Genomic DNA, 21,361 nt, shown 5'->3' with positions numbered 1-21,361 from the left:
ATTGAAAATTATAGATTAAAGTACTTTCATCTGAGAAAAATGTATTTTTAAAAATTGCATGAATTTTGTTTTCTATAAGGATAAGTGGGTGAAAAATATAAGATTCTATTCAATAATGTCACAAGATGGGGACAGACTGACTGCACATTTAAGGGTGATATCAAGTACAAAAAGCAAAATTTACAGAAACAGAAGGTTATTAATCTAGTCAAATGCATAGTTGGTTTGAAATAACATCGGCAATCACAGAAAGACACCATGGGGGAAATGGTTGACACCTGTTCAAAAATTTTAATCTAATGTATATCAAAATATATAGCAGCCTAGTCCTTTTGGAGGATGACACCAAGACATACAACATTAGAAGGTATCCAAAGGTAAAAGAAATTTAGAAATACATACTATTACATACATATATATATATATATATATATATATATATATATATATATATATATATATATATATATAGGCCTAATTATTACTAATTAAATGTTGTATATTATAAAAGTAACTAGACATATGCCAATAATAAAGTAAAACTATAATTTTAACTAGACTCTAGATCTAATTTTTTTCCGAATTCGTAGCGTTGAGTCAGAGTGCATAGGCCTATAAAAGCTTTTTTTTTTATTTTTATACAAAATGAATTTTTATTATTATTTTTTTTCGAAATAATTAGTCGAAACTATTTTTCTAGAAACATCGTCAATCAATCTGACTTCCGGTATTCAACACATTTCCCTGTGTAAACTAGTGTAGGATCTAGCTAGATCTAGAATCTAGATCTAGATTCTAACTAGACTAGATTTAGATCTAGATGTAGAATAGATCTTGATTCTCTTGTAACTAGTACGAAATACCATCAGCAATACCCCCATTTGACAAACTCACAAACATATATCTGATCTATTTATATAGATCTAGATCTAGATCTACCATACTACCATGTCTAGAAGAATCTCTATGTAAAAAAAAACAAAGAGTCGAGACTCAACAAGTAGATCTAGATTAAATGTAAATATTAAATAATAAGCTCAAGTTAAACTGTTTTAAAGCAAGAGGCAAACAATTAAAATTTTAGAACTAATTCTAGATTTCTACAGTATTTCAGACTATTTCTGCACTGTAAAAATCGTTTAAAATACTCCTTCCTTGATCCTCCTTAGCAATTGAAAACACAAATTCAAATGTTTACCAAACTACAATTATCCTACTCACTGGCTTATACTCCTGTAGTGACACTATGTAAAGTCTATAAAATACCTTCTTTCTCTCAGTTTCTCTGTATGAAATTTTTGAAATGATCTTACTTTTAACATCTACTCCAGTTGATGAGGCCTGATATTAAAATAATACCAATAAAGTTGCCAAGCAAGAATCGGCGTGATGTCTAGTGCTGTTGAAGAAAGCAATGCAATCCCCCGATATATGGCATTCTCTCAGAGGATTTTAAATGAATTAAACGTTGTTAGTATTGACCACTGCTATTCAAAGCCATGGAGCTCTCATCCAGATGCAAGCAATGCTCGGCCTTTGCAAATGCTTTTTATGGACAAACATACTTTTCCAGTAAATGAAGACAAAACAAAGTAAGTATTGTTAGAATTTGATATCCCTGATTCATAAAAATTAGGTCCTGTTTATTATTGCTGGTGTATTTAGTTATATATTAGTAGTAGGCTATAGGCCTAAAGTTTGATTACAATATTTGACTTTACAAATACAGTTAAAACTCAGCTAATGCAAAACTGTTGTTGTTTCTCTAGAAATAAAATGAATTAGGACTTACTTTTTTGCATTCATACTTTGTGCTGAACCAGACCAACAGATGAAATCGATGTTGCTATGGATGAGGATGTAGCACCTGCCATGTATGATGTATCAAAAGCCAAAGCTCTGATGTTAGACTGTGAGAGACAAGTAAATCTGTTGTGTCCTGATCACGCAGATGATGGGGATGAATGGGAAGATCACATTGCAGCTGCCAGGTTGGTTACTCTTGAATGTTACGGTGTTTCAGTTCTACATTGTATCTGTTTGTTATAATACTCTCTGGTTCATTTATTGCAGAACTTCATGGTCAGTTTTACAGAACAGAATATTTGCTAAAGGAATATAAAAGAATATAACCAATGTCTTTTTTTTTATTGGTACACAGTGTTTCAGTTCTACATTGTATCTGTTATAAAACTCTCTGGTTCATTTATTGCAGAACTTCATGGTCAGTTTTACAGAACAGAATATTTGCTAAAGGAATGAGAGTACTCCAAGCAGACAGACTTGCTCGATTGTCTATTCAAGGGGTAAATTTTTAAAATGCTTTACTGACTAAAAAAAGTTATAGATGCTAAGTGACTTGATTGCTAATGCTATGTGACTAACCTTTCCAGTTAGAAATCAGGTTTAAACACCATTTTAAATTTATGTAAACTGATTAGAATATAACCAATGTATTTTTTTTTATTGGTTCACATCAACATGGCAACATTAAAGTAACACATGACCACCCTTTCATATGACTACACTACATGCAATGATAAAGAGGAAACCATTGTGCCCCAGTGTTTTAACTTTAATGAACTTTTTTGTAGATGAAGAATGAGCCAGTACAGAGAAGGCTACAAATTGACAAAGCTGCTAAAAGAATAAGATTTGCATTTGCCAATACTGGCTGGGTGGGTAATTTTTTTAGCTTTTTATTTGTTATTTTTTTTCCTTTAAAAGCTTTTTGCACTCAGGTTTTTTTTGTCCTTTCACTTTTTAAGTTCTTTTTGTTTAATTATCGTCCAAACCTAAGTCTTAGAAATAACTTTTCCTTTGTTAAAACTAGCATAAGTGTGAGAAATAAGTGAGATACATGGTTAAATGTTTTGATTGGTTCAGGATCATAGTAACAAATAATGTCAGCTGGTTGCCTGCTTTGAGCTTAATGTTTATGATCTGTCTATTTATAAGACAATCAGTAGTACATGTCATATTTGTGTTCTTTATTAAGTAAAAATTACAAATACTCACAAAAGCATGTGTATTTTAATTGCTTTTTAAATTAAATTTAATGCAACTATTTTTTAGGACTTAAATCTCATTATGTGGCTTCATAATATCTTTTTGGAACATCTTCGAGGACAATTACTCACATCATATCTTGAAGTCTTACAGACCCTGAAAGTAAAAGTAAGCAATTAAACTTCTCAATTGAAAACTTTTACATAAAATGTTTGAGGTTTTGTATATATGAACTTTGACCATTATTTTATTAGATTCCCTCACTCGTTGACCGTCTGGTACAAGGCACAAATCAAGGAGTTTTTACAGCAGAATCACTCGGGGGACTGATGAAAAGAACATGGGATCCACTGTTATCTACCACCAATCAACCAAAACTGGTCAGTTCATTTTGTGTTATTGTGTAGAATCTTGCTCAAACAGATTTTACACTTGATGTTCTATTTGTCATCACTAGCTTTTACACTCAAATAAAAATGTGTTCGTCAATGAATTATTTTCTGTCATACAATCTTAATGCTTGTACATTGCCATTTCTTTATATTCATTATAACTCCTACAAAAGCTTGTAACTTATATTATTTACATTACAGAAGAAACTACCAGACAATCCTCTGCTGCTGGTAATTCCAAGTGCACCATTGTCACCATCTAACCCAGTGGCTCTCAAGAGGACCAAGTTCTGGCACCACCAGCTGTCTGCTATGGGGAAGGTCATCAATGTTGTACCTATCAACAGTATCACTCCCAACATGACTGTATCAAGCTGTGTGGAGAATATGATTACTTCGACTAGATCCAAAATATTAGAGGTTGGCAACCTGATTTTTTTTTCAAGACATATTCTAATAAATTGAACAGTTTGGCATACTTTTATCTAAATTATGTATACCAATCTTTTTGTGTCGTGATATTTTGATGCATTTGAAATTTATTTCTTTACTATATTTAATTTAATATTTACTAAAATATTTTTTTAGATGAAAAGTCATTTCCCAGGGCGACCAATTGTTTTGGTTGGCTGGCATGTTGGATCATTAGTTGCTACACATGTAAGAATTTTTAATTTTTTAAATACTGTTTTACCGTCATAGAATATACAAGAAATTTATGTCTTAGCACTCAAGCTAGAGGTTTAAAATAAGGTTTTCAGATTTGTATAAGTCTACTGGTGGACTGAATGGGTCAGGAGAATAAAATAATAACTTAAACATGGAATATGAGGGATAGTGTGGTCAGTACTATACCAAAGAGTAATCAAGGAGGATTTAACTTCCACACACAACTAAAAGAAATCATGGGAGAGGTCATTGAAACAGATGAACTCCACTTCATCAGCCCCATGTGTCTTGGGCATGAAAAGGAAACGATAATGATGATTACCCTTAAAAGTTACATTAATTTTTTGCAGGTGGCCCAAATGGAGACAGTGAGTGGCATTGTGTGTTTAGGTTTCCCTACCATGGGAGTCAATGGGAATCGTGGAGTAAGTTACATAAAAATGATTTTGTAATTATGTTTCATTACTTTTTTTAGCTTTATAAAGTCAGTTTTTAGGGTTTGAAATAAAATCTACAAACGTACTCATCAATAATGCTGTGAATTATTTTGTTCTGTCAGGAAATTGATGACCAAATTTTCAACTGTAAAACCCCGACACTGTTTATTGTTGGTCACAACGCCAGCTCCAGCCAACTGGACACCATCGAGGACATCCGTGAGAGACTGCGAGTGGAGACAGGTCTAGTGCTGGTGGGAGGGGCGGATGACCAACTGAGGATGTGTCAGTCCAAGAAACGCAGCTGTGGCGTCACTCAAGCTATGGTAGACAGGTGTATCTTGGTGAGTCCTGGAGAGTTTACACTTTGTCTTGCTGACGCTTAATTGATTAATTAATCATGCAGGAAAAATAGTTTTGATAATAAACTTGAAAACCTTTTTCTTGTATAGTTGCAAAAAAAATTATCTTTTTAAAAGGGTTTTTATTTTGTTTTTTTATAAAAAGAATTTTTAGTCCTTAAAGTCTATGACATGTGATAGTCTTCAATTTTCCACTATACATAGAAGTGGTAATCATTATTCTGTTGTCTCTGTCAACCAGGATGAGGTGTTCCAGTTTTTGGGAAATGTTTTATCCCAAGTGACTCTCCAGCCAGATAATAGTGATGATGTTGAACTAGGCAAAAAGCAGAGGAAACGCAAGCAGAAAGAAATCACAACAGCAGCTGGCTCACAGACAAGTGAAAATGGATCATCCACAATGGTAGAGTTTTAGTTCAAAAGTTTATTGTAATCTAAATGTTTTATTTTTAGTTTTATAAACTGGAGGAAATAGTTTTGCGATTTCACTTTGTTATTAAATTTTCAGACATCTGTTAAACCAATGAAGACAATGAAATTAAGTAAAGGCAACACTGTAGGCTACAATGGACAGTTGGCCCTTACTGGTAAACTGGGTAAGTCAGACATATATTTATTTCTGGTCTTAAGAACAGTTTAGCTACCATAAGTTAAAAATATATTTTAATAATGTGACAAGCCTGGCAATATATTTTTCCTCTAAATGTGTAATCCCTTGCTTGTTTGTTTACAGCAAAGCGTGTGACTCCCAAGAAAAGACGAGAAGCTCTTGGTGCAGGGTCCCAGCCTAAACCCATGCTACACATGAGTTTCCCAGTGGTGGCCTCAGCTGGTGACTCTGCCAAAAGCCTCTCAAGAGTCAGCGAGGCAGCGGCCATTGCTTCTGCCCCAGAACTTTCCAATCTCTTACAGAGTATCAAACCCAGTGAGCAGTTAAAAACCAGCACTGCACCGCCACCTGCAACTGTCAGTAAAGCTATTGTCACAGTCTCCTCGTCTGCTACCATCCCAACAACAACCGCGCTGACCTTGTCAAGATTTCTCGCTTCATCAGGATTGTTCCGGACTGGGTCAATCACAAAACCATCAGAAAATCAGTCGGATGATTCTGAGACTGGTTCTAAATCCAGCTGCGATGTCTCGCCAGAAAAATCTGACAACCGAGTTGACCCACCCATGAAACAGCCGCAGATTCTCATCCGGACTGGCTCAGCATCTTCTCCATTCACCATCCCACTGACATTCACCATGGCCAACAAGGTTCTGAAAGGCGGACCTGTCATGAAAATCAGTGGCCTGAACTCACCCATCATTCAGCCCATCTCCACATCCAGCACGTCAGGCTCTACCACAAGCAACTTCTCTAACGTCCAGACCGTTTCTACTTTAATACCAGCTTCATCAAACGTGGCCTTTAACCTCTCATCCATCTCCTTAAACAGCCCAGTGGTCAGTATCTCCAACCCAACCCTTGCATCAGTGGCTAATACTCCTTCAATCATCAACATTGGTACAGATCACTACATCTCTAAAGAATCACCACCCAGCACCACACCAAGCACAGTCAGCGTAGATCTTGGCCACATCACCACAGCAGCAAGCTCTAGCAATGTCAAGATGACCCCCACACCTAAAATTTCATTAATATCCAAACAGGTCCCCCTTTCATCAGAGAGCCTGTTCATGTCTACCCCACAATCTGAACTGCAGACAATAGCCACCTTATCTTCACTCAACCCCTCACAGGTAAAAACTGTCAAACAAACATCTGCTTCCCCTGGAATCAGCACCCAGTACAAGTTCCAGACAGCTGTGTCTAAGGACGCCATCAAGCCCAGCAACCCCTCCATCATCTCCCCACTAATCCTGTCATCTGGATTTGCCACCCAGCACTTATCATCCACCACCGGCCTGATCACACTCAAACTCTCCTCCCCCAGCGTCATCACCCCCACTCCCAACCCCATACCAGCCAAAGACTCAACCCTCAAGGAAGAGAAGAAAAACTCTGACCAAAAAGACTTGATCAATTTTCAAATTCAGAACATTGCACTGAAACCTCAGTCAAAGCTTCCAGAATCTGGGACCATTATATCAACAGTGTCCAAACCCTCCTCGTCAGAGCAGGCTACGTATTCTGTAGCAGGGAAAACCATGACTAAACCAACATCTTTAATGGTCAACCCAGCCAACAAACACAGCACTGCCCAGATTGTTTTCCAGTGCCGCACCACCCCCACCAGTGTTCAACAAACTAAGGTAGACTCCCCCAAACACGTCATATCTACCTGTACAGAGACCCTGGGTCAGGTCACCTCTATCTTACCTGCGAGCCCGGTCAGACAGGTGGAGCCAGCGGTGATGGGGTCATCAGATGAGTCAAACAGTGGGACCAAACAAGTCACACCTTCACAGAGCGTTGCACCATTGCCCTCCACCAGCCACACACACAGCACAAAGAGTTATACAAAAACAACAACCTCTTCCTACGCCACCACACCCAAATCTGCACTGCCCACCGTAGCGTCTACGCGGACACGTAGAATCAAGACTCCTAAACAATACGACTTGTAGCTGTATATGCATGATCGTGAGAGTTAAATAAAATTACTAGCAATATCGTACTAGTAATATCAAGATCATTAGACATCATCTAGTAGCTTACTAGCTGTGTTTAGACACTCAAAATTTATTGTAGTTGTTTTTAAGTTGTTTAAACTTTGTTTTTTCATCACTTGTAAACCTGTATTATCATAATACTTTAGCTGTTCCAATTTGTTCATTTTCATGGTTTCAAATAAATTTCAAAACTCAAATCCTTGTCATTAGCTTTATTTTTTAAATATTAATTGTATTTATAATTATGTAAAGTAAGGCAATTATATAACACTTGCAACCACGTAAAACAACTGATGTTTTATAATATAACCAACAAGATCAGCAGGCATGCAAGTACATACAAGTTGACTTTGGTCATTTGGTGAGCATTACTTTCTTTCACTTTCACCTTGTCGTTTGTGACTTTAGTAAATTTTGGTGGCATACTGAATTCAAGTGCCGTGGCATCCATACCAATGATGGAGACATTGCCGTCTTTGGTTTTTGTGTTAAAATAGACAGGACTAATGTCATAGGCCTCATTGATTCCTATTCCCCTGCCATAAAACTTCTCCCTTTGTTCCACTGATTGGAGGTACAGATGCCACTGTCCCCATCCATACGACATGACCAGTAGTCCTAGGGTCTTGTTGTAATGGATGCTCAAATATCCAAACAGTTTGTTGTAGTACAATCCCTGAAATCAACAATGACAGATTGAAGTAGTATTACAATATATTGCCAACCCTTAAGTCAGCAATCTTTAGTTTAAGAAAGGTCTGCCATTAAGCAGTTAGTGTCTTTTTTTTCAGGCAATGTTTTTTTTCACAACCAACTTTTGTTTAAAAAAAAAATTAGAAATCTTTTTCCAAAATTCATTTTTTCCATTTTGCATAAAACTAATTTTAAAGCTGGTTTTAAAAAAGGCAGGAATGTCACTAACCTCGTACTGATGAATGTCATGCCACTAACCTAATGCTGTTGAATATTATGTCACTAACCTCATACATTTAAATGTCATACCAGTAACCTCATACTGTTGAATGTCATGTGTCAAACCTGACACTGTTGAATGTCATACCACTAACCTCATACTGTTGAATGTCGTGTGACTAACCTGATACTGTTGAATGTCAATGCCACTAACCTCATACTGTTGAATGTCATGCCACTAACCTCATACTGTTGAATGTCATGCCACTAACCTCATACTGTTGAATGTCATGCCACTAACCTCATACTGTTGAATGTCATGTAGAAGTGTCACATTGGCATTGAAAACAACAGGTGGTTTTGGTTTGGGTTTAGGTTTCCACGGCTCAGGGTATGAACAAATCGTTGAGGCATTGAGGAACGGTTTGAGACCCAGTGCTCTGTCTGTCAGGTACATCAGCAGGGGGATGCGGTGCCTGAAGCTGTCATCACTGCCTGACATGGCGATGAAGATCCCAATCTTTTGACGAGGGATGATTGATATGATTGCTCTGTAGCCCAAAGTTGACCCGGTGTGGCTGATTCTTTCAAAACCTGAAATATGTTTTTTTTTCTAAGGAATTTATAGAATCTAGTATGGCATGCAATATTCATAGAACAGCATGGTCGGATGGTAGAGTGGACAACCGCTAACTCAAAGGTAGTGAGCTCTGATCCTGGGCTTAAATCTATAGGACGTACTAGAATTTACCCAACTCTGACTCACATTAAGGTGGCTGGTCATAGTGCTGGTCACACTATCCCTTAATATAAATAAATGACAAACAGGTTTTATAAGAACAAAAGAATGAAGAACAAGTCATGAGTGTGGCAACAGGGTTGAAGATTTGTGGTAATACCCGCCCCACCCTCCTCCAAATACAGCATGGTTAACAAAACTGGTGAGATTTGGGCCAAAATCTCATTATCCCTTCATATGTAAAGGTTGCAGAAACAGCTGAACTCTGCTTCATCTGACCCATGGTCTGCCAGGTGTGAAAGGGTAACTACATAGCTACATACAACATGGATTCATTATTATTTAAATGTTTTACTTTTCCTGCAGGCTACTCTGTTTACATTAGTAGTATTTTTACTGTCTGTTTACATAAGTAGTATTTTTACTGTCTGTCTAAATAAGTAGTATTTTACTGTCTGTCTACATAAGTAGTATTTTTACTGTCTGTCTACATGAGTAGTATTTTTACTGTCTGTCTAAATAAGTAGTATTTTTACTCTGTCTACATAAGTAGTATTTTTACTGTCTGTCTACATAAGTAGTATTTTTACTGTCTGTCTACATAAGTAGTATTTTTACTGTCTGTCTACATGAGTAGTATTTTTACTCTGTCTACATAAGTAGTATTTTTACTGTCTGTCTACATAAGTAGTATTTTTACTGTCTGTCTACATAAGTAGTATTTTTACTGTCTGTCTACATAAGTAGTATTTTTACTGTCTGTCTACATAAGTAGTATTTTTACTGTCTACATAAATAGTATTTTTACTGTCTGTCTACATAAGTAGTATTTTTACTGTCTTTCTACATGGGAAGTATTTTTACTGTCTGTCTACATAAGTAGTATTTTTACTGTCTGTCTACATAAGTAGTATTTTTACTGTCTGTCTACATAAGTAGTATTTTTACTGTCTGTCTACATAAGTAGTATTTTTACTGTCTGTCTACATAAGTAGTATTTTTACTGTCTACATAAATAGTATTTTTACTGTCTGTCTACATAAGTAGTATTTTTACTGTCTTTCTACAAGGGAAGTATTTTTACTGTCTGTCTACATAAGTAGTATTTTTACTGTCTGTCTACATAAGTAGTATTTTTACTGTCTATCTACATAAGTAGTATTTTTACTGTCTGTCTACATAAGAAGAACTTTTACTTTGTCATATTTTTTAAAAAAAAACAGGATTTCCTGTATTTGGACTATGACCTATATCTACCAGTGTTTTGTGTGTTAACATTAGTATTAGTAATCTACTGTGCCCTGTCCACGCTAGTTCTAACTCAGCACCCTGTCTTTTTACATAAGGATGAATAGTATCAGTCCTACCTCTGAAAAATCCAATCCTCCAGCCTAGGCCATAAACGCTGTCAGAAGTAGCCACAGGGAATTGTGGGTACTTTAAATCGCTAGATGTTTCATCCCCAACATAAAACTTGCCCTCGTGTAATTCATCTAGGAGTTCTGGCTTTAGGACTTGGTCACCTGTACCGTTTTGACTTGCGTTGAGGTGAAAGTTCATCCACTTAGCCATGTCATCAGCACTGCTCATGATAGAACCGGACCCAGCCATATCTGCCCACCTTCTGTAATCATAAACAAAAATATTTGATTTGAGTTTAGAACGGATGATATAAACCTTGATTTTACAATTTTTTTGCTAAAATAAATTCATTCGGCTCTTTAATAAATTAAAATCAGAAATTGATATATAGCTAAGTCAGGCAGATGAAGTAGAGTTCATCTATTTCAACTACCTCTACATATGAGGAGACATTATTTTCAGCGCCCTGCCCAGACTATAGCCTGGGATCCAAATTTGAGATTTTCGGGTTAGCAGTCGTAAACTCTACCATTTCACCATGCAGTCCCCATGAAGTTCAATGGCTGCTGTAAATTCTTATCTATGAAAGTTAACCAATTCCATTTGAAATGCTAACTTTGTATACCCATCATCATAGTTGGATAACATGATGTATGTATACAACTTTTGAATTCAATAGAAAACCATCACACTGGCTAAAAAGAAGAATTACTAACATGATATGACTTTATGAAATCTATAGCAGTTGATACAAAGAACTGCAAAATCCTCCTTAAGTTACCTTGAGAACTCAAAATTTGAATTAAGAATCATGAATTATCTTAAGACCTTATAAAGTACCTTAAGACCTAATGAATCATTTCAAGGTCAAAGATAACTGTAAGATCTTATAAATTACTTTAAGATGTTATTGATTACCTTAAGACCTAAATAATTACCTCAAGACCTAAAGGATTACCTTAAGACTTCTTGAATTACCTTGAGAACTCGGGATTTACTTGCACCAATTTAGAATGTATCTCAGCATAAGGCACTACAATGTCTCCTCTATTAAAATCTGCCTCTGTGGAAAAGGTAGTACTGGTCATCCCCAGTGGCTGAAACAGGTTCTCCTTCATAAGCTCCTCCCACTTCTTGCCCCCCAGAATCTCACTTATTCTTGTCACTAGCCCGTACATGAGGTTGCTGTAGATGTATTTCACCCGGAACTGATATCGAGTTTGTAATAGATGCAACTTTCTGAAAGACATAATGATACAAATTTATATATATATATATATATATATATATATATATATATATATATATATATATATATATATATATATATATATATATATATATATATATATATATAATATATAATATATAAATGTATACTATGGATTCTTACGGAATACTACATGTAAAAAGTAAACTCACACCTTAGGGGTCATCCATAAATGACATCACGCTTTTTTTGACGATTCTTACCTCCCCCACTCCCCCCTGTCACACGGAGTCACAAAAAGCCAGACTCACCCCCCCCCCCCCCCCTAAATTGATGTCACATCTCAACCTACAACTTCCCTCAAATTTGACGTTGAATATTTATTAAAACTCCGATATTTTTTTCAAAATCTTGTCTGAACTCTGTCAACATAGTGTATTTAAATCAATTTTTATTACAATTTGTTAAAACATTTATCTAAAATGTGAAATAACGGCTAGAAATCATTTTCTAACATTGCTGTTTAATAATGCCAAAGTGTGACGGCACACTATCTGACCCCCCCCCCCCTCCCCCTCATCTCACACCGTCACAAATTTACGGAACCCCCCACCCCCTACAAGTGTGATGTCATTTATGGACAATCCCTTATATATAAGGAAATAACTTACTCCAGTAGAGTTTGCTAGCAATCTAAGCTTGTGTAACCATGAAAGAACTTACTCCAGGAGATTTTGTCTTGTGAAGTTGTCGTTGAACCTAAGCCTGTTGTAGTCAGGGACAGCTGTCTTGTGAGACAATAGATCCTCAAAAGTTGTCTCTTTTGTGCGGAATTCATCCGGCATCATGAATTTTTTGCCCAACAACAGTCTCACAGGTGAAGCTAAAGTTATGCTAAAAATAAACAAGTCTTACAGGTGAACCTAAAGTTAGGCATAAATTATATGCAATACTATCAACAATTATCTCACAATTTACAAACAAGTTTAGTAACAATGTTCATTTAACTTAGTTTAGAGTCAGATCTACAAGGCCTAATTACTATATTAATTTGTTATCATTATTGAAAAATAGTCGTTCAATGTTAATGTTAAGTGAATTAAGAAATAATTTTTTTTTTAATTGATGTTTTTTTTATTATTATTATTTTAAAAATCTTTAGTAACTGATACAAATATTTGATAAAATAGTTTATTTTAAAATGTAGTAAGCCCATTCCTTTCAACTTTACTTTTATAGGTATTTTTTCCCTTTTTTTATTTATTTACTTATTTTTGGAGTCAATCCAAACCTAATTGCACAAAATAAGAATAAAACAGTTCTCTTATGGCCTACTTGGTTTTCTCACGAAGTAATTTATAGAACAGGGCTGCAGTGAAAGCCTTGGACAAAGAGGCAATTCCAAATACAGATTTCCCTGTGACAGGTTTTTCTGAAGAAAGGCCAAAGGTCCCATATCCTCTAGATAACAGCACCTTTAAAAATACAACAAAGCTTATTAGGTGATGAGATTTAGTTTGATAAATAGTGAGGCGTAGCGAGGGGGGGGTACATATGTCCCACGGCGCCGACCTTAGGGGCGCCAAAATGGGTTGGAAAAACAAATTGAAATTTTGAGGGAGGTGCATATTGAAAGTTTGAGGGGGGGGGGGTGCAAATTGCAAATTGAAAGGTTATTCCCGATGGGGGGCGCCGGGAAGGGTCGCTACGCCTCTGGATAAATATAAAACTCTGCAAAACTTGTTTTTTATTCTTAACATGGCCTGATAAATCTTGAAAAAGTTCTCATGGTATATGTGTGTTTTAAATACAACAATAGTATCAAAGATTATTAATTGTGAGTTTAAAATTTAAAAAATTAAGCATCCTCTATATAATCATTAAAAAGAAACAAAAATGTATGTATTCACATTAACATAAACACGCGCGGGATTTTTTTTTTGGGTCTATGGGGGATCAGACCATCCCCCTCCCTCTCCACATACTGACAACTCCACCGTCAAAACGACTGACTAAATCATTTCTTGCACAGTGTCATGTGCTACTAAGTGACAATATTTCTTTCTCACTTTATTAATCAATGAGCAATTTACTTTACTCACTGAAAAAGATGCTATGGTCTCTTTCACCCTACCCTCTTTTCTTCCAAATAAAGTTGCAGGTCTAATCTACTTTGATCGATAACCTAGTTACCTAACAGATATCAGCCTAGCCAGAGGCGTAGTGAGGGGGGGGGGGGGGGGGTGGCGGGGGGTGCGGACCGCACCATTTTTGGGGGTGACACAGTAGCGTAGCGAGGGGGGGCGGGGGGACATATTAGGGGGCGCCAAAATGGGTTGGAAAAATAAATTGAAAGGTTGAGGGGGGTGCAAATCGAAAGTTTGAGGGAGGGGGGTGCAAATCGAAATCTTGAGGGGGGGTGCAAATCGAAAAGTTTGTCCCCGGGAAGGGTCGCTACGCCTCTGGGGTGACACCAAGGCAAAAAATAGTAAAATATATAGAAAAAAATTTGAGGGGGGGGGTGCAAATCGAAAGTTTGAGGGGGGGTTGCAAATCGAAAATTTGAAAGTTTGTCCTCGAAAAGGGTCGCTACGCCTCTGGCGGGTGACACCATTAAGTGCCGCACCGGGTGACACCCGACCTCGTTACGCCACTGAGCCTACTTTTCACAGCAACTTTGAGAAAAATATTTTTTTAGCAAATTAATGGTAATAAAGACACTGTAATTAGTCATATAAATGGTGAAGAATTTGTTGTAAAGAATTTCACTTGTAATTTGTGATCAATATAGACCATATATTGGTTTTTATTTTTCGTTAAAAAATACCTAGCTGAGAATAAAAGTGGCAACATTATTTTATTATTTATTGCTCATATTACTATATAAGGGAGACAAATGTTAGGGGTAAATAGCTGTTTCAAGAAAGAAAAATCGCTATTTTGGGAAGTATAGCATCATTTTAAGGGGGAAAAAAAGGGGGGGGGGGGGGGAAGCTGACCTTATGTTACAATAAGTTTGGGCGTTAATACTTGGTCAAAAAGCTTCTTGTCATGTATCGACAACACGATCTTTTGAACGTTTTCAGACATGTCATTAAGCTATATTTTCCCTTACCCAGATCAAGCCTATATTTTTAGAACAAAGTTTAAGTTGTGTGGGGTGTCTGCGAGCTTGAGATTGGACAGACTAAATAAAATGGGACTAAAATTATATTAAAAACTTATATAAATATCGACTAGCCTTACTATTTTTTTTTACAATACACTTACAACAAAAAAATCTTTAGAGTAATTAGGTTACTATAATTAGTAGTAATTAGTTGGTCGGTCATGAAACATCGTTAACACATTTTAAGTTACAGTAGGCCTATTATTTTCTAATTTTTAACGCATTTAAAATATTGTAATGAATAGGTGTATCATGTTTTATGAAGACTCATTTTACTACTAGAATAGAATTAAGTAGGCCTAACTAAACCATGTAAATGGTTTTCGTTTCTAGCGGGTCTGGCGAACTATTTCGGTGTTTCAGCTTTATCACCGCCCATGCAGAGGCGTAGCTAGGGGGGGGGGCGGGGGGGGCGGCCGCCCCGGGCGCCGACCCTATGGGGGGCGCCAAAAGGGGTGGGAAAATTTTTTTAAAGCTGATTTTATGCTGCAGTTTTGAATTATAAACTGTCTAAGTTAAGAAATGTAATGGCTACACGCATTTACATACTGATTTAACTGTTTTCTATCTTGATTTCTTAATGTAAAACATATACTCTTAAGAAACAGTGACCGGCAAAACCGCTTTGAAGCTTATCCTAGATGGGGGGGGGGGGCGCTTTTTCGAGACTTAAAACGGAAGAATTTACACTAGATTGTTGAGTCGATAAACGTTACCACTATTAAAAGAAACCAATTGTATTAAAACGTATTGTACGATTGTTGAACTGTAAAATACGTTAGTGACTTTTATCAAGATGGTGCAGGGGGGCGCTTTTAGGCTAAATAAAATAGCAAAATTACACAGGATTCTGAGTAAACAACCTTTAGCTCTCAGAAAGAAACGAATTGTACTGTGCATTGTATAATTGTGTAACATTTTTTTTTAAAAAGTTAGTTACTTTAAAAACCGCTCTACAAACTTTGTCCAAGATGGTTGTGATGAATGTGTGTGGGGGTGGGGGGGGGGCGCTTTTTTCGCTAACAAAAATCGTAAGTATTTGTACTGGATTGGTGAGTAGATAACTCTCTTAACACTTAGTAAAGAAACCAAGTGTATTAACGCGTAATGTACAATTTCAATAGCCAGTTTTTGTTAAAAAAAAGACGCGACTAGTTCTTTGTAAGATTCTTACGATTCTCTCAACTTCAACGTGAGAGATCAGATACTTTTGATCAGTGTTTCTTCCAGACTTTTTTCTCCGGGGGGGGGGGGGGCACTTGAAATCTTCGGGGGGAGGGGGGAGGCGGTAAACTTTCTTCGGGGGGGGGGCGGACACTGTTAAAAGTATATATTTTCTATATATAAATTATATAAATTTCATTTCGTTCGGGGGGGGCGTAAAAAGATGCCTGGAAGAAACTGTGTGCGAGAAGGCAGGGCAAAATCTGCGAAATCCAAGACTACGAGCTGTTAACATCCGTTGGATTCCAGTTTGTTTTCTCTAGCTTGTTTTGTCATACCATCAACCAATCAACGAAATACCCATGTCGTATTCCAATGTGAACAATAAATATTTCTGATAACTTCTTCTTGTATGTCACTTGTGTGTCCTTACTCTAACAAACTTCGAATCCAACTATGTACCATATCACAACAGAGATCGTTCAAAACTAGAACATAAAAGGTTGGTCTAAACATATTAGCGTTAGCTACAAACTACCCTCTAACACAGATCAGGCTTATTTTTTTTAACTGACATTACTAATCTTTCGCAAAAAAAGTTAAACGCATCTTAATGGGAATTAGATTGTCGTAAAGTTTTAAGGAATGAAAATCATACAATGTAATTATTAAACCTTGTCCGGACTGTAGCATACACGCTTACACACACGCTTACACACACAAATACACTCTTACCCACACACAAGCTTATATATAAACACACTATCACACACACATAATTATACACACACACACACACACACATATATATATATATATATATATATATATATATATATATATATATATATATATATATATATATATATATATATATATATATATATATATATATAAATAAGCGGGGGGGGGGGGGCGCCAAATTGAAAGTTCGCCCCGGGCGCCGGGAAGGGTCGCTACGCCTCTGCGCCCATGGCCAAGGCTATCAATTAGACATTAAAGCTACCACGCCAGGTTCCTAGCTTTTCCTTACCTTACCGTCCTTGAACTAAAGCTGATGTTAGACTACCAGTACCAGGCTCCTAACTTTACCTTTCCGTCCTTGAACTAAATCCTTGATGTTAGACTACCAGTACCAGGCTCCTAACTTTAACATTCCGTCCTTGAACTTAGTCTTTGATATTAGCCCGCCAGTGCCAGGCTCCTAACTTGACCTTACCTTACCGTCCTTGAACTTAATCTTAATGTTAGACCGCCAGGCTCCTAACTTGACCTTACCTTACCGTCCTTGACAACTGCCACTGCCATGGCTGGGTTACTGTGACATGAGTAGCTCGTGTTGATGACGTCACTGATCTCATTCGCATCAAACTCAACGGACATATCCCCGACATCTTGTGAAAACACTGGCAGACACAACAGCAGACACAGTAGCAGACACAGACTCAGCCACGCTGACCTCAAACGTCTAACCCCAACCATGGCAGAGCACGAACTGTCGGCCTATCGGTACGGGAACCTCGTTAGCCTGCACGTACGATAAACCAGAGCGCTATTCTTTCAGAACGAGAAAACTCCACCCCCCCCCCCCCGCCCTCCTTACCTACTTATCATAACCAGATTACTTTGCAGAAATAGAAAAAAGACCCCTTCCCCCCTCAGTGAAATATACATACATAAGTGATGAATGCACGGTTCGGAAGTCCACAACCGATACATCTATTCGCTACTTGCGAGGCAAAGAAAGAGATTGGGGGGGGGGGGGGGTCGGCTCGGAAAGAAATTTGAATGTTGAAGGGAAAACAAAGCGCCAATGCATCGTCAGAATGTGGATTGGTGGCAACTAGTTTTCCCAAAGATTATCATGCAACACTTTTATAAGAACCATAACAAATTAGTGTACGTGTCTTTCTCACTGCTAAGGCTCATTAAGTGATATATTTCAAACGAAATATTTCTTCTACCCTCAGGTTATATAGGCCCTACTTGAAGACTAAACACCACAGGCTTACATTTTAACTCACAACAATACCCCCCCCCCATTAAAAAGCATTCTTTAATTATCTGTAATCAAACAACAATGAGTAATTTTGATCACTGACTTGTGTTTTTCACTGATTACATTTAACTCACAACAATACCCCCTTACCCCCCCCCCCCCTCCCAATTAAAAAGCATTCTTTAATTATCTGTAAACAAACAACAATGAGTAATTTAGATCATTGACTTGTGTTTTTCACTGATTACATTTGTTTTCCGGCCAGCCTTCAAACGGATACATTAAAAAATCGCACACATGAAACTAATGCCTCACATTTAGTGCACTCATTTACCTTACTTTTTAGTTCATTAAAAAACCAGATATCGTATGAAAATGTGACTGAATTTTAATTTGAAGATTATTCACTGAACGTGGTGTCATGATGATGCATGCGGCTAGGGGACTTGAACAGTCTACAGCATGAGGTACAAAAGAACATCTGACCAGGAGTGTAGGGCATGAGGTACATAAGGACATCTGACCAGGAGTGTAGGGCATGAGGCACATAAGGACATCTGACCAGGAGTGTAGGGCATGAGGCACATAAGGACATCTGACCAGGAGTGTAGGGCATGAGGCACATAAGGACATCTGACCAGGAGTGTAGGGCATGAGGCACATAAGGACATCTGACCAGGAGTGTAGGGCATGAGGCACATAAGGACATCTGACCAGGAGTGTAGGGCATGAGGCACATAAGGACATCTGACCAGGAGTGTAGGGCATGAGGCACATAAGGGGTCATCCATAAATGACGTCACAATTTTTTTTTACCATTTTACCTCCCCCCTCCCCTCAAAATTGAATTGAATTTTTTTAAACAGCTATATTTTTCCAAAATCTTGTCTGAACTCTGTCGAAATAGAGTTTTTTAATCAATTGTTATTACAATTTATTAAAACAGTTTTCTAAAACGCAAAATAAAGTCTAAAATTCGTTTTCTAACATTGCTTTTTTATAATGCAAAAGTGTGACGTCGCACCATCTGAACCCCCCTCCCCCTCATCACACACCGTCACAAAATTACGGACCCCCCTCCCCCCTTCGAGGGTGACGACATTTATGGACGACCCCAAAGGACATTTGTCCCATACTGTGGTGCAGAATGATCTCCAATACAAGATGACTAAGTGAACATGGCTCTTTTCGACGTATTAACCCAGACTTTGCTCCTTGATTACCAGGCTCAATGATCTAATTCTAATCGCCTTTCAGACTAAGGAGTCTTTTATTTTTAGTAATAGGACGAGAAACACATTTACAAATCTATATCTGTATTAGATGCTAGAAATGTCTTTAGGCTTAGATTAAATACTAAAGAGACTAGTCCGTACAACACACGAGTATTCAACGTTGTAAAGCATCCTGGTATGTCGCTGAAACAGGTTTTATCTAATTCAACAGGCATGCATGGAATCTACAGCTGATAAACATACAGCCTAGAGCCTAAGGCCATGTGCGAGTATCATGTGCATGCAGATATAAATAAAGGTGGCGCCTATCTGTTGGCCTGTAACACGATTCAAACAATGCTGACTTTAATGATGTGCGGTGGAATTTTCTGTTGGCTTAGGCTTCATTGTGTACATATCGTACATGACTTGAGTGCACACAAACCACCACAGACATATTTACATAGCCTATACATATATATATATATATATATATATATATATATATATATATATATATATATATATATATATATATATATATATATATATATATATAAATGTGTGTGTGTATATATATATATATATATATATATATATATATATATATATATATATATATATATATATATATACCCATTTTTAAATAACACACATACACACATAAATATATCTACATACATATAGATATAGATATGTATATAGGCCCTATATAGAATGCATATATATATATATATATATATATATATATATATATATATATATATATATATATCCCTATATTTGCATACATATATATCCATTCCCATCTCAATTTCCCTTATTCCCTTATCGTCGCAATGTCGTGGTGTAAACGCAGAACTAGATCTAAATGAATATTGTTTTTCCTACTTGGTTTTTATGAGTACTAGAAACATTGTGAGAACAATATATATTTTAAAATTATTGACCAGACACAGATATCTTAGACTCTCAACAATTTTGAATATTATTTTGTTAATGTAAATTTTATGTTTTTTTTAAACAGATGGACCCGCACAGTAAATTAGAAACACATTTTTTTTCTACTTAAGTACGACAACTCTAAATTTAGATTTTAAAAAAAATATTACCTCCCTCTTTAATTGCTTTAAATTAAAGTTATCCTGTGTAAACAAAATAAATCTTGAGTTACTTCCCTGTGAAACTCCAGCGACCTAAATTAGTTCAATACTAAGTTGCCCCCCCCCCCCCCTGTTTTCACGCTCGGCTGCACTTGATGAAAAGAAAGACAGGAATATGTTGTATCAATAACACATTTTAGCCGTCTGCTTCTCAAATCGGATCATTCAGCCATGTTTGTTTCTGTCAGTGACTGCACGATTTCATGTACAGTCAGCGCAGCATGACGGTAGAGCGAACATATCAGCAGACGACTCCATGTGTTGTCTATTTGGACGGAAACGTGTAAACTTCTAAATCTACGTTAGATGTAACGTTTAGTTGGTGGTGCGTTACGTACATTTATCTTGTTTTTCAAAACTGGAGTAGTTAAAACAGGTAGTGACAAGTGTGATTTCTTGCATGGGATTTTCCTAGTGTGTTTAGATTGTGTGAGTAAATCATTACGGATTTGTGCGTGACTACATCATAATATTGGTATCATCACATTGGATAGAGGAACCGCTCATTAATGTATTTTTAACCGCCTTAAACCTCGCATCTTCAATCATGACATGGCGTCACAAAAAGCCAACCCACCCTCCCCACCCCCCTAAAATAACCGCACAAAACACCCCCTCCCCACTCCCAACATAGAGCTTATTCAAATGAAAATTAATATTTTTTTCCCATTTACTCTAAGATAGTTTCGTCACAATTTTATGTAAATCATTTAAAGTAGTCATATTTTCTATCTAGTTGTGTGACGTCAATTGTACAACCCGTCAAACCAGAGCATCTGGCAACAGTATAGTTGTGAGCAATTACCAGAAGTCAAGTCAAGTGATATTAGAAGCTGTAGACGGCGTAGTCGAATGGTAGAGCATTAGGCTGCGAGCCCGAAGTCTAGAGTTCGGATCTTGTTTCAGACTTGAGACTGAAGGACGTCTGAGTACCAGACTTC

The 21,361-nt window shown here is 36.9% G+C and overlaps 2 protein-coding genes across 4 annotated transcripts; one reads left to right on the top strand and one right to left on the bottom strand.

The window, feature by feature from the left end:
- The first annotated feature begins 950 nt into the window (after nucleotides 1-950).
- LOC131935967 (KAT8 regulatory NSL complex subunit 3) lies at nucleotides 951-7,692 on the top strand. 3 transcript variants are annotated; one of them, XM_059292738.1, is made up of 14 exons: nucleotides 951-968; nucleotides 1,332-1,592; nucleotides 1,824-1,991; nucleotides 2,216-2,306; nucleotides 2,595-2,678; nucleotides 3,076-3,177; nucleotides 3,264-3,389; nucleotides 3,603-3,821; nucleotides 3,990-4,061; nucleotides 4,421-4,495; nucleotides 4,630-4,851; nucleotides 5,111-5,272; nucleotides 5,378-5,465; nucleotides 5,603-7,692. In XM_059292738.1, exons 2-14 carry the CDS (start codon nucleotides 1,390-1,392, stop codon nucleotides 7,441-7,443), a joined length of 3,453 nt encoding a protein of 1,150 aa, XP_059148721.1. In that variant the 5' UTR covers nucleotides 951-968; nucleotides 1,332-1,389; the 3' UTR covers nucleotides 7,444-7,692. The 3 variants fall into 3 exon arrangements, with proteins under 3 accessions (XP_059148721.1, XP_059148720.1, XP_059148719.1); XM_059292737.1 differs by lacking the exon at nucleotides 951-968 and adding an exon at nucleotides 1,169-1,248; XM_059292736.1 differs by lacking the exon at nucleotides 951-968 and having other exon boundaries at nucleotides 1,262-1,592.
- Nucleotides 7,689-17,572, bottom strand: LOC131935968 (protein flp). The gene is made up of 7 exons (XM_059292740.1): nucleotides 17,323-17,572; nucleotides 13,047-13,186; nucleotides 12,435-12,605; nucleotides 11,480-11,740; nucleotides 10,507-10,763; nucleotides 8,702-8,994; nucleotides 7,689-8,164 (listed from the first exon to the last, which is right to left on the bottom strand). The coding sequence occupies exons 1-7, from the start codon at nucleotides 17,524-17,526 to the stop codon at nucleotides 7,787-7,789; spliced, it is 1,704 nt and encodes a 567-aa protein (XP_059148723.1). The 5' UTR covers nucleotides 17,527-17,572; the 3' UTR covers nucleotides 7,689-7,786.
- Between the last annotated feature and the right edge of the window lie 3,789 nt (nucleotides 17,573-21,361).

Source organism: Physella acuta, unplaced genomic scaffold, assembly GCF_028476545.2.
Source record: "Physella acuta isolate Inbredline_101_S28 unplaced genomic scaffold, ASM2847654v3 ptg000164l, whole genome shotgun sequence".
Taxonomy (NCBI): Eukaryota; Metazoa; Mollusca; class Gastropoda; family Physidae; genus Physella; species Physella acuta.
This window is presented reverse-complemented; position numbering and strand designations above follow the sequence as displayed.

Coding starts and splice junctions, on each gene's coding strand:
- LOC131935967 (XM_059292738.1), top strand. CDS start 1,390: ATGTCTAGTGCTGTTGAAGAAAGCAATGCAATCCCCCGATATATGGCA. Junction 3,178..3,263: donor TACAGACCCTGAAAGTAAAA/GTAAGCAATTAA, acceptor TTATTTTATTAG/ATTCCCTCACTCGTTGACCG. Junction 4,062..4,420: donor GATCATTAGTTGCTACACAT/GTAAGAATTTTT, acceptor AATTTTTTGCAG/GTGGCCCAAATGGAGACAGT.
- LOC131935968 (XM_059292740.1), bottom strand. CDS start 17,526: ATGGTTGGGGTTAGACGTTTGAGGTCAGCGTGGCTGAGTCTGTGTCTG. Junction 12,606..13,046: donor TTACTTCGTGAGAAAACCAA/GTAGGCCATAAG, acceptor GTTTATTTTTAG/CATAACTTTAGCTTCACCTG. Junction 10,764..11,479: donor GTAAATCCCGAGTTCTCAAG/GTAATTCAAGAA, acceptor TTATGATTACAG/AAGGTGGGCAGATATGGCTG.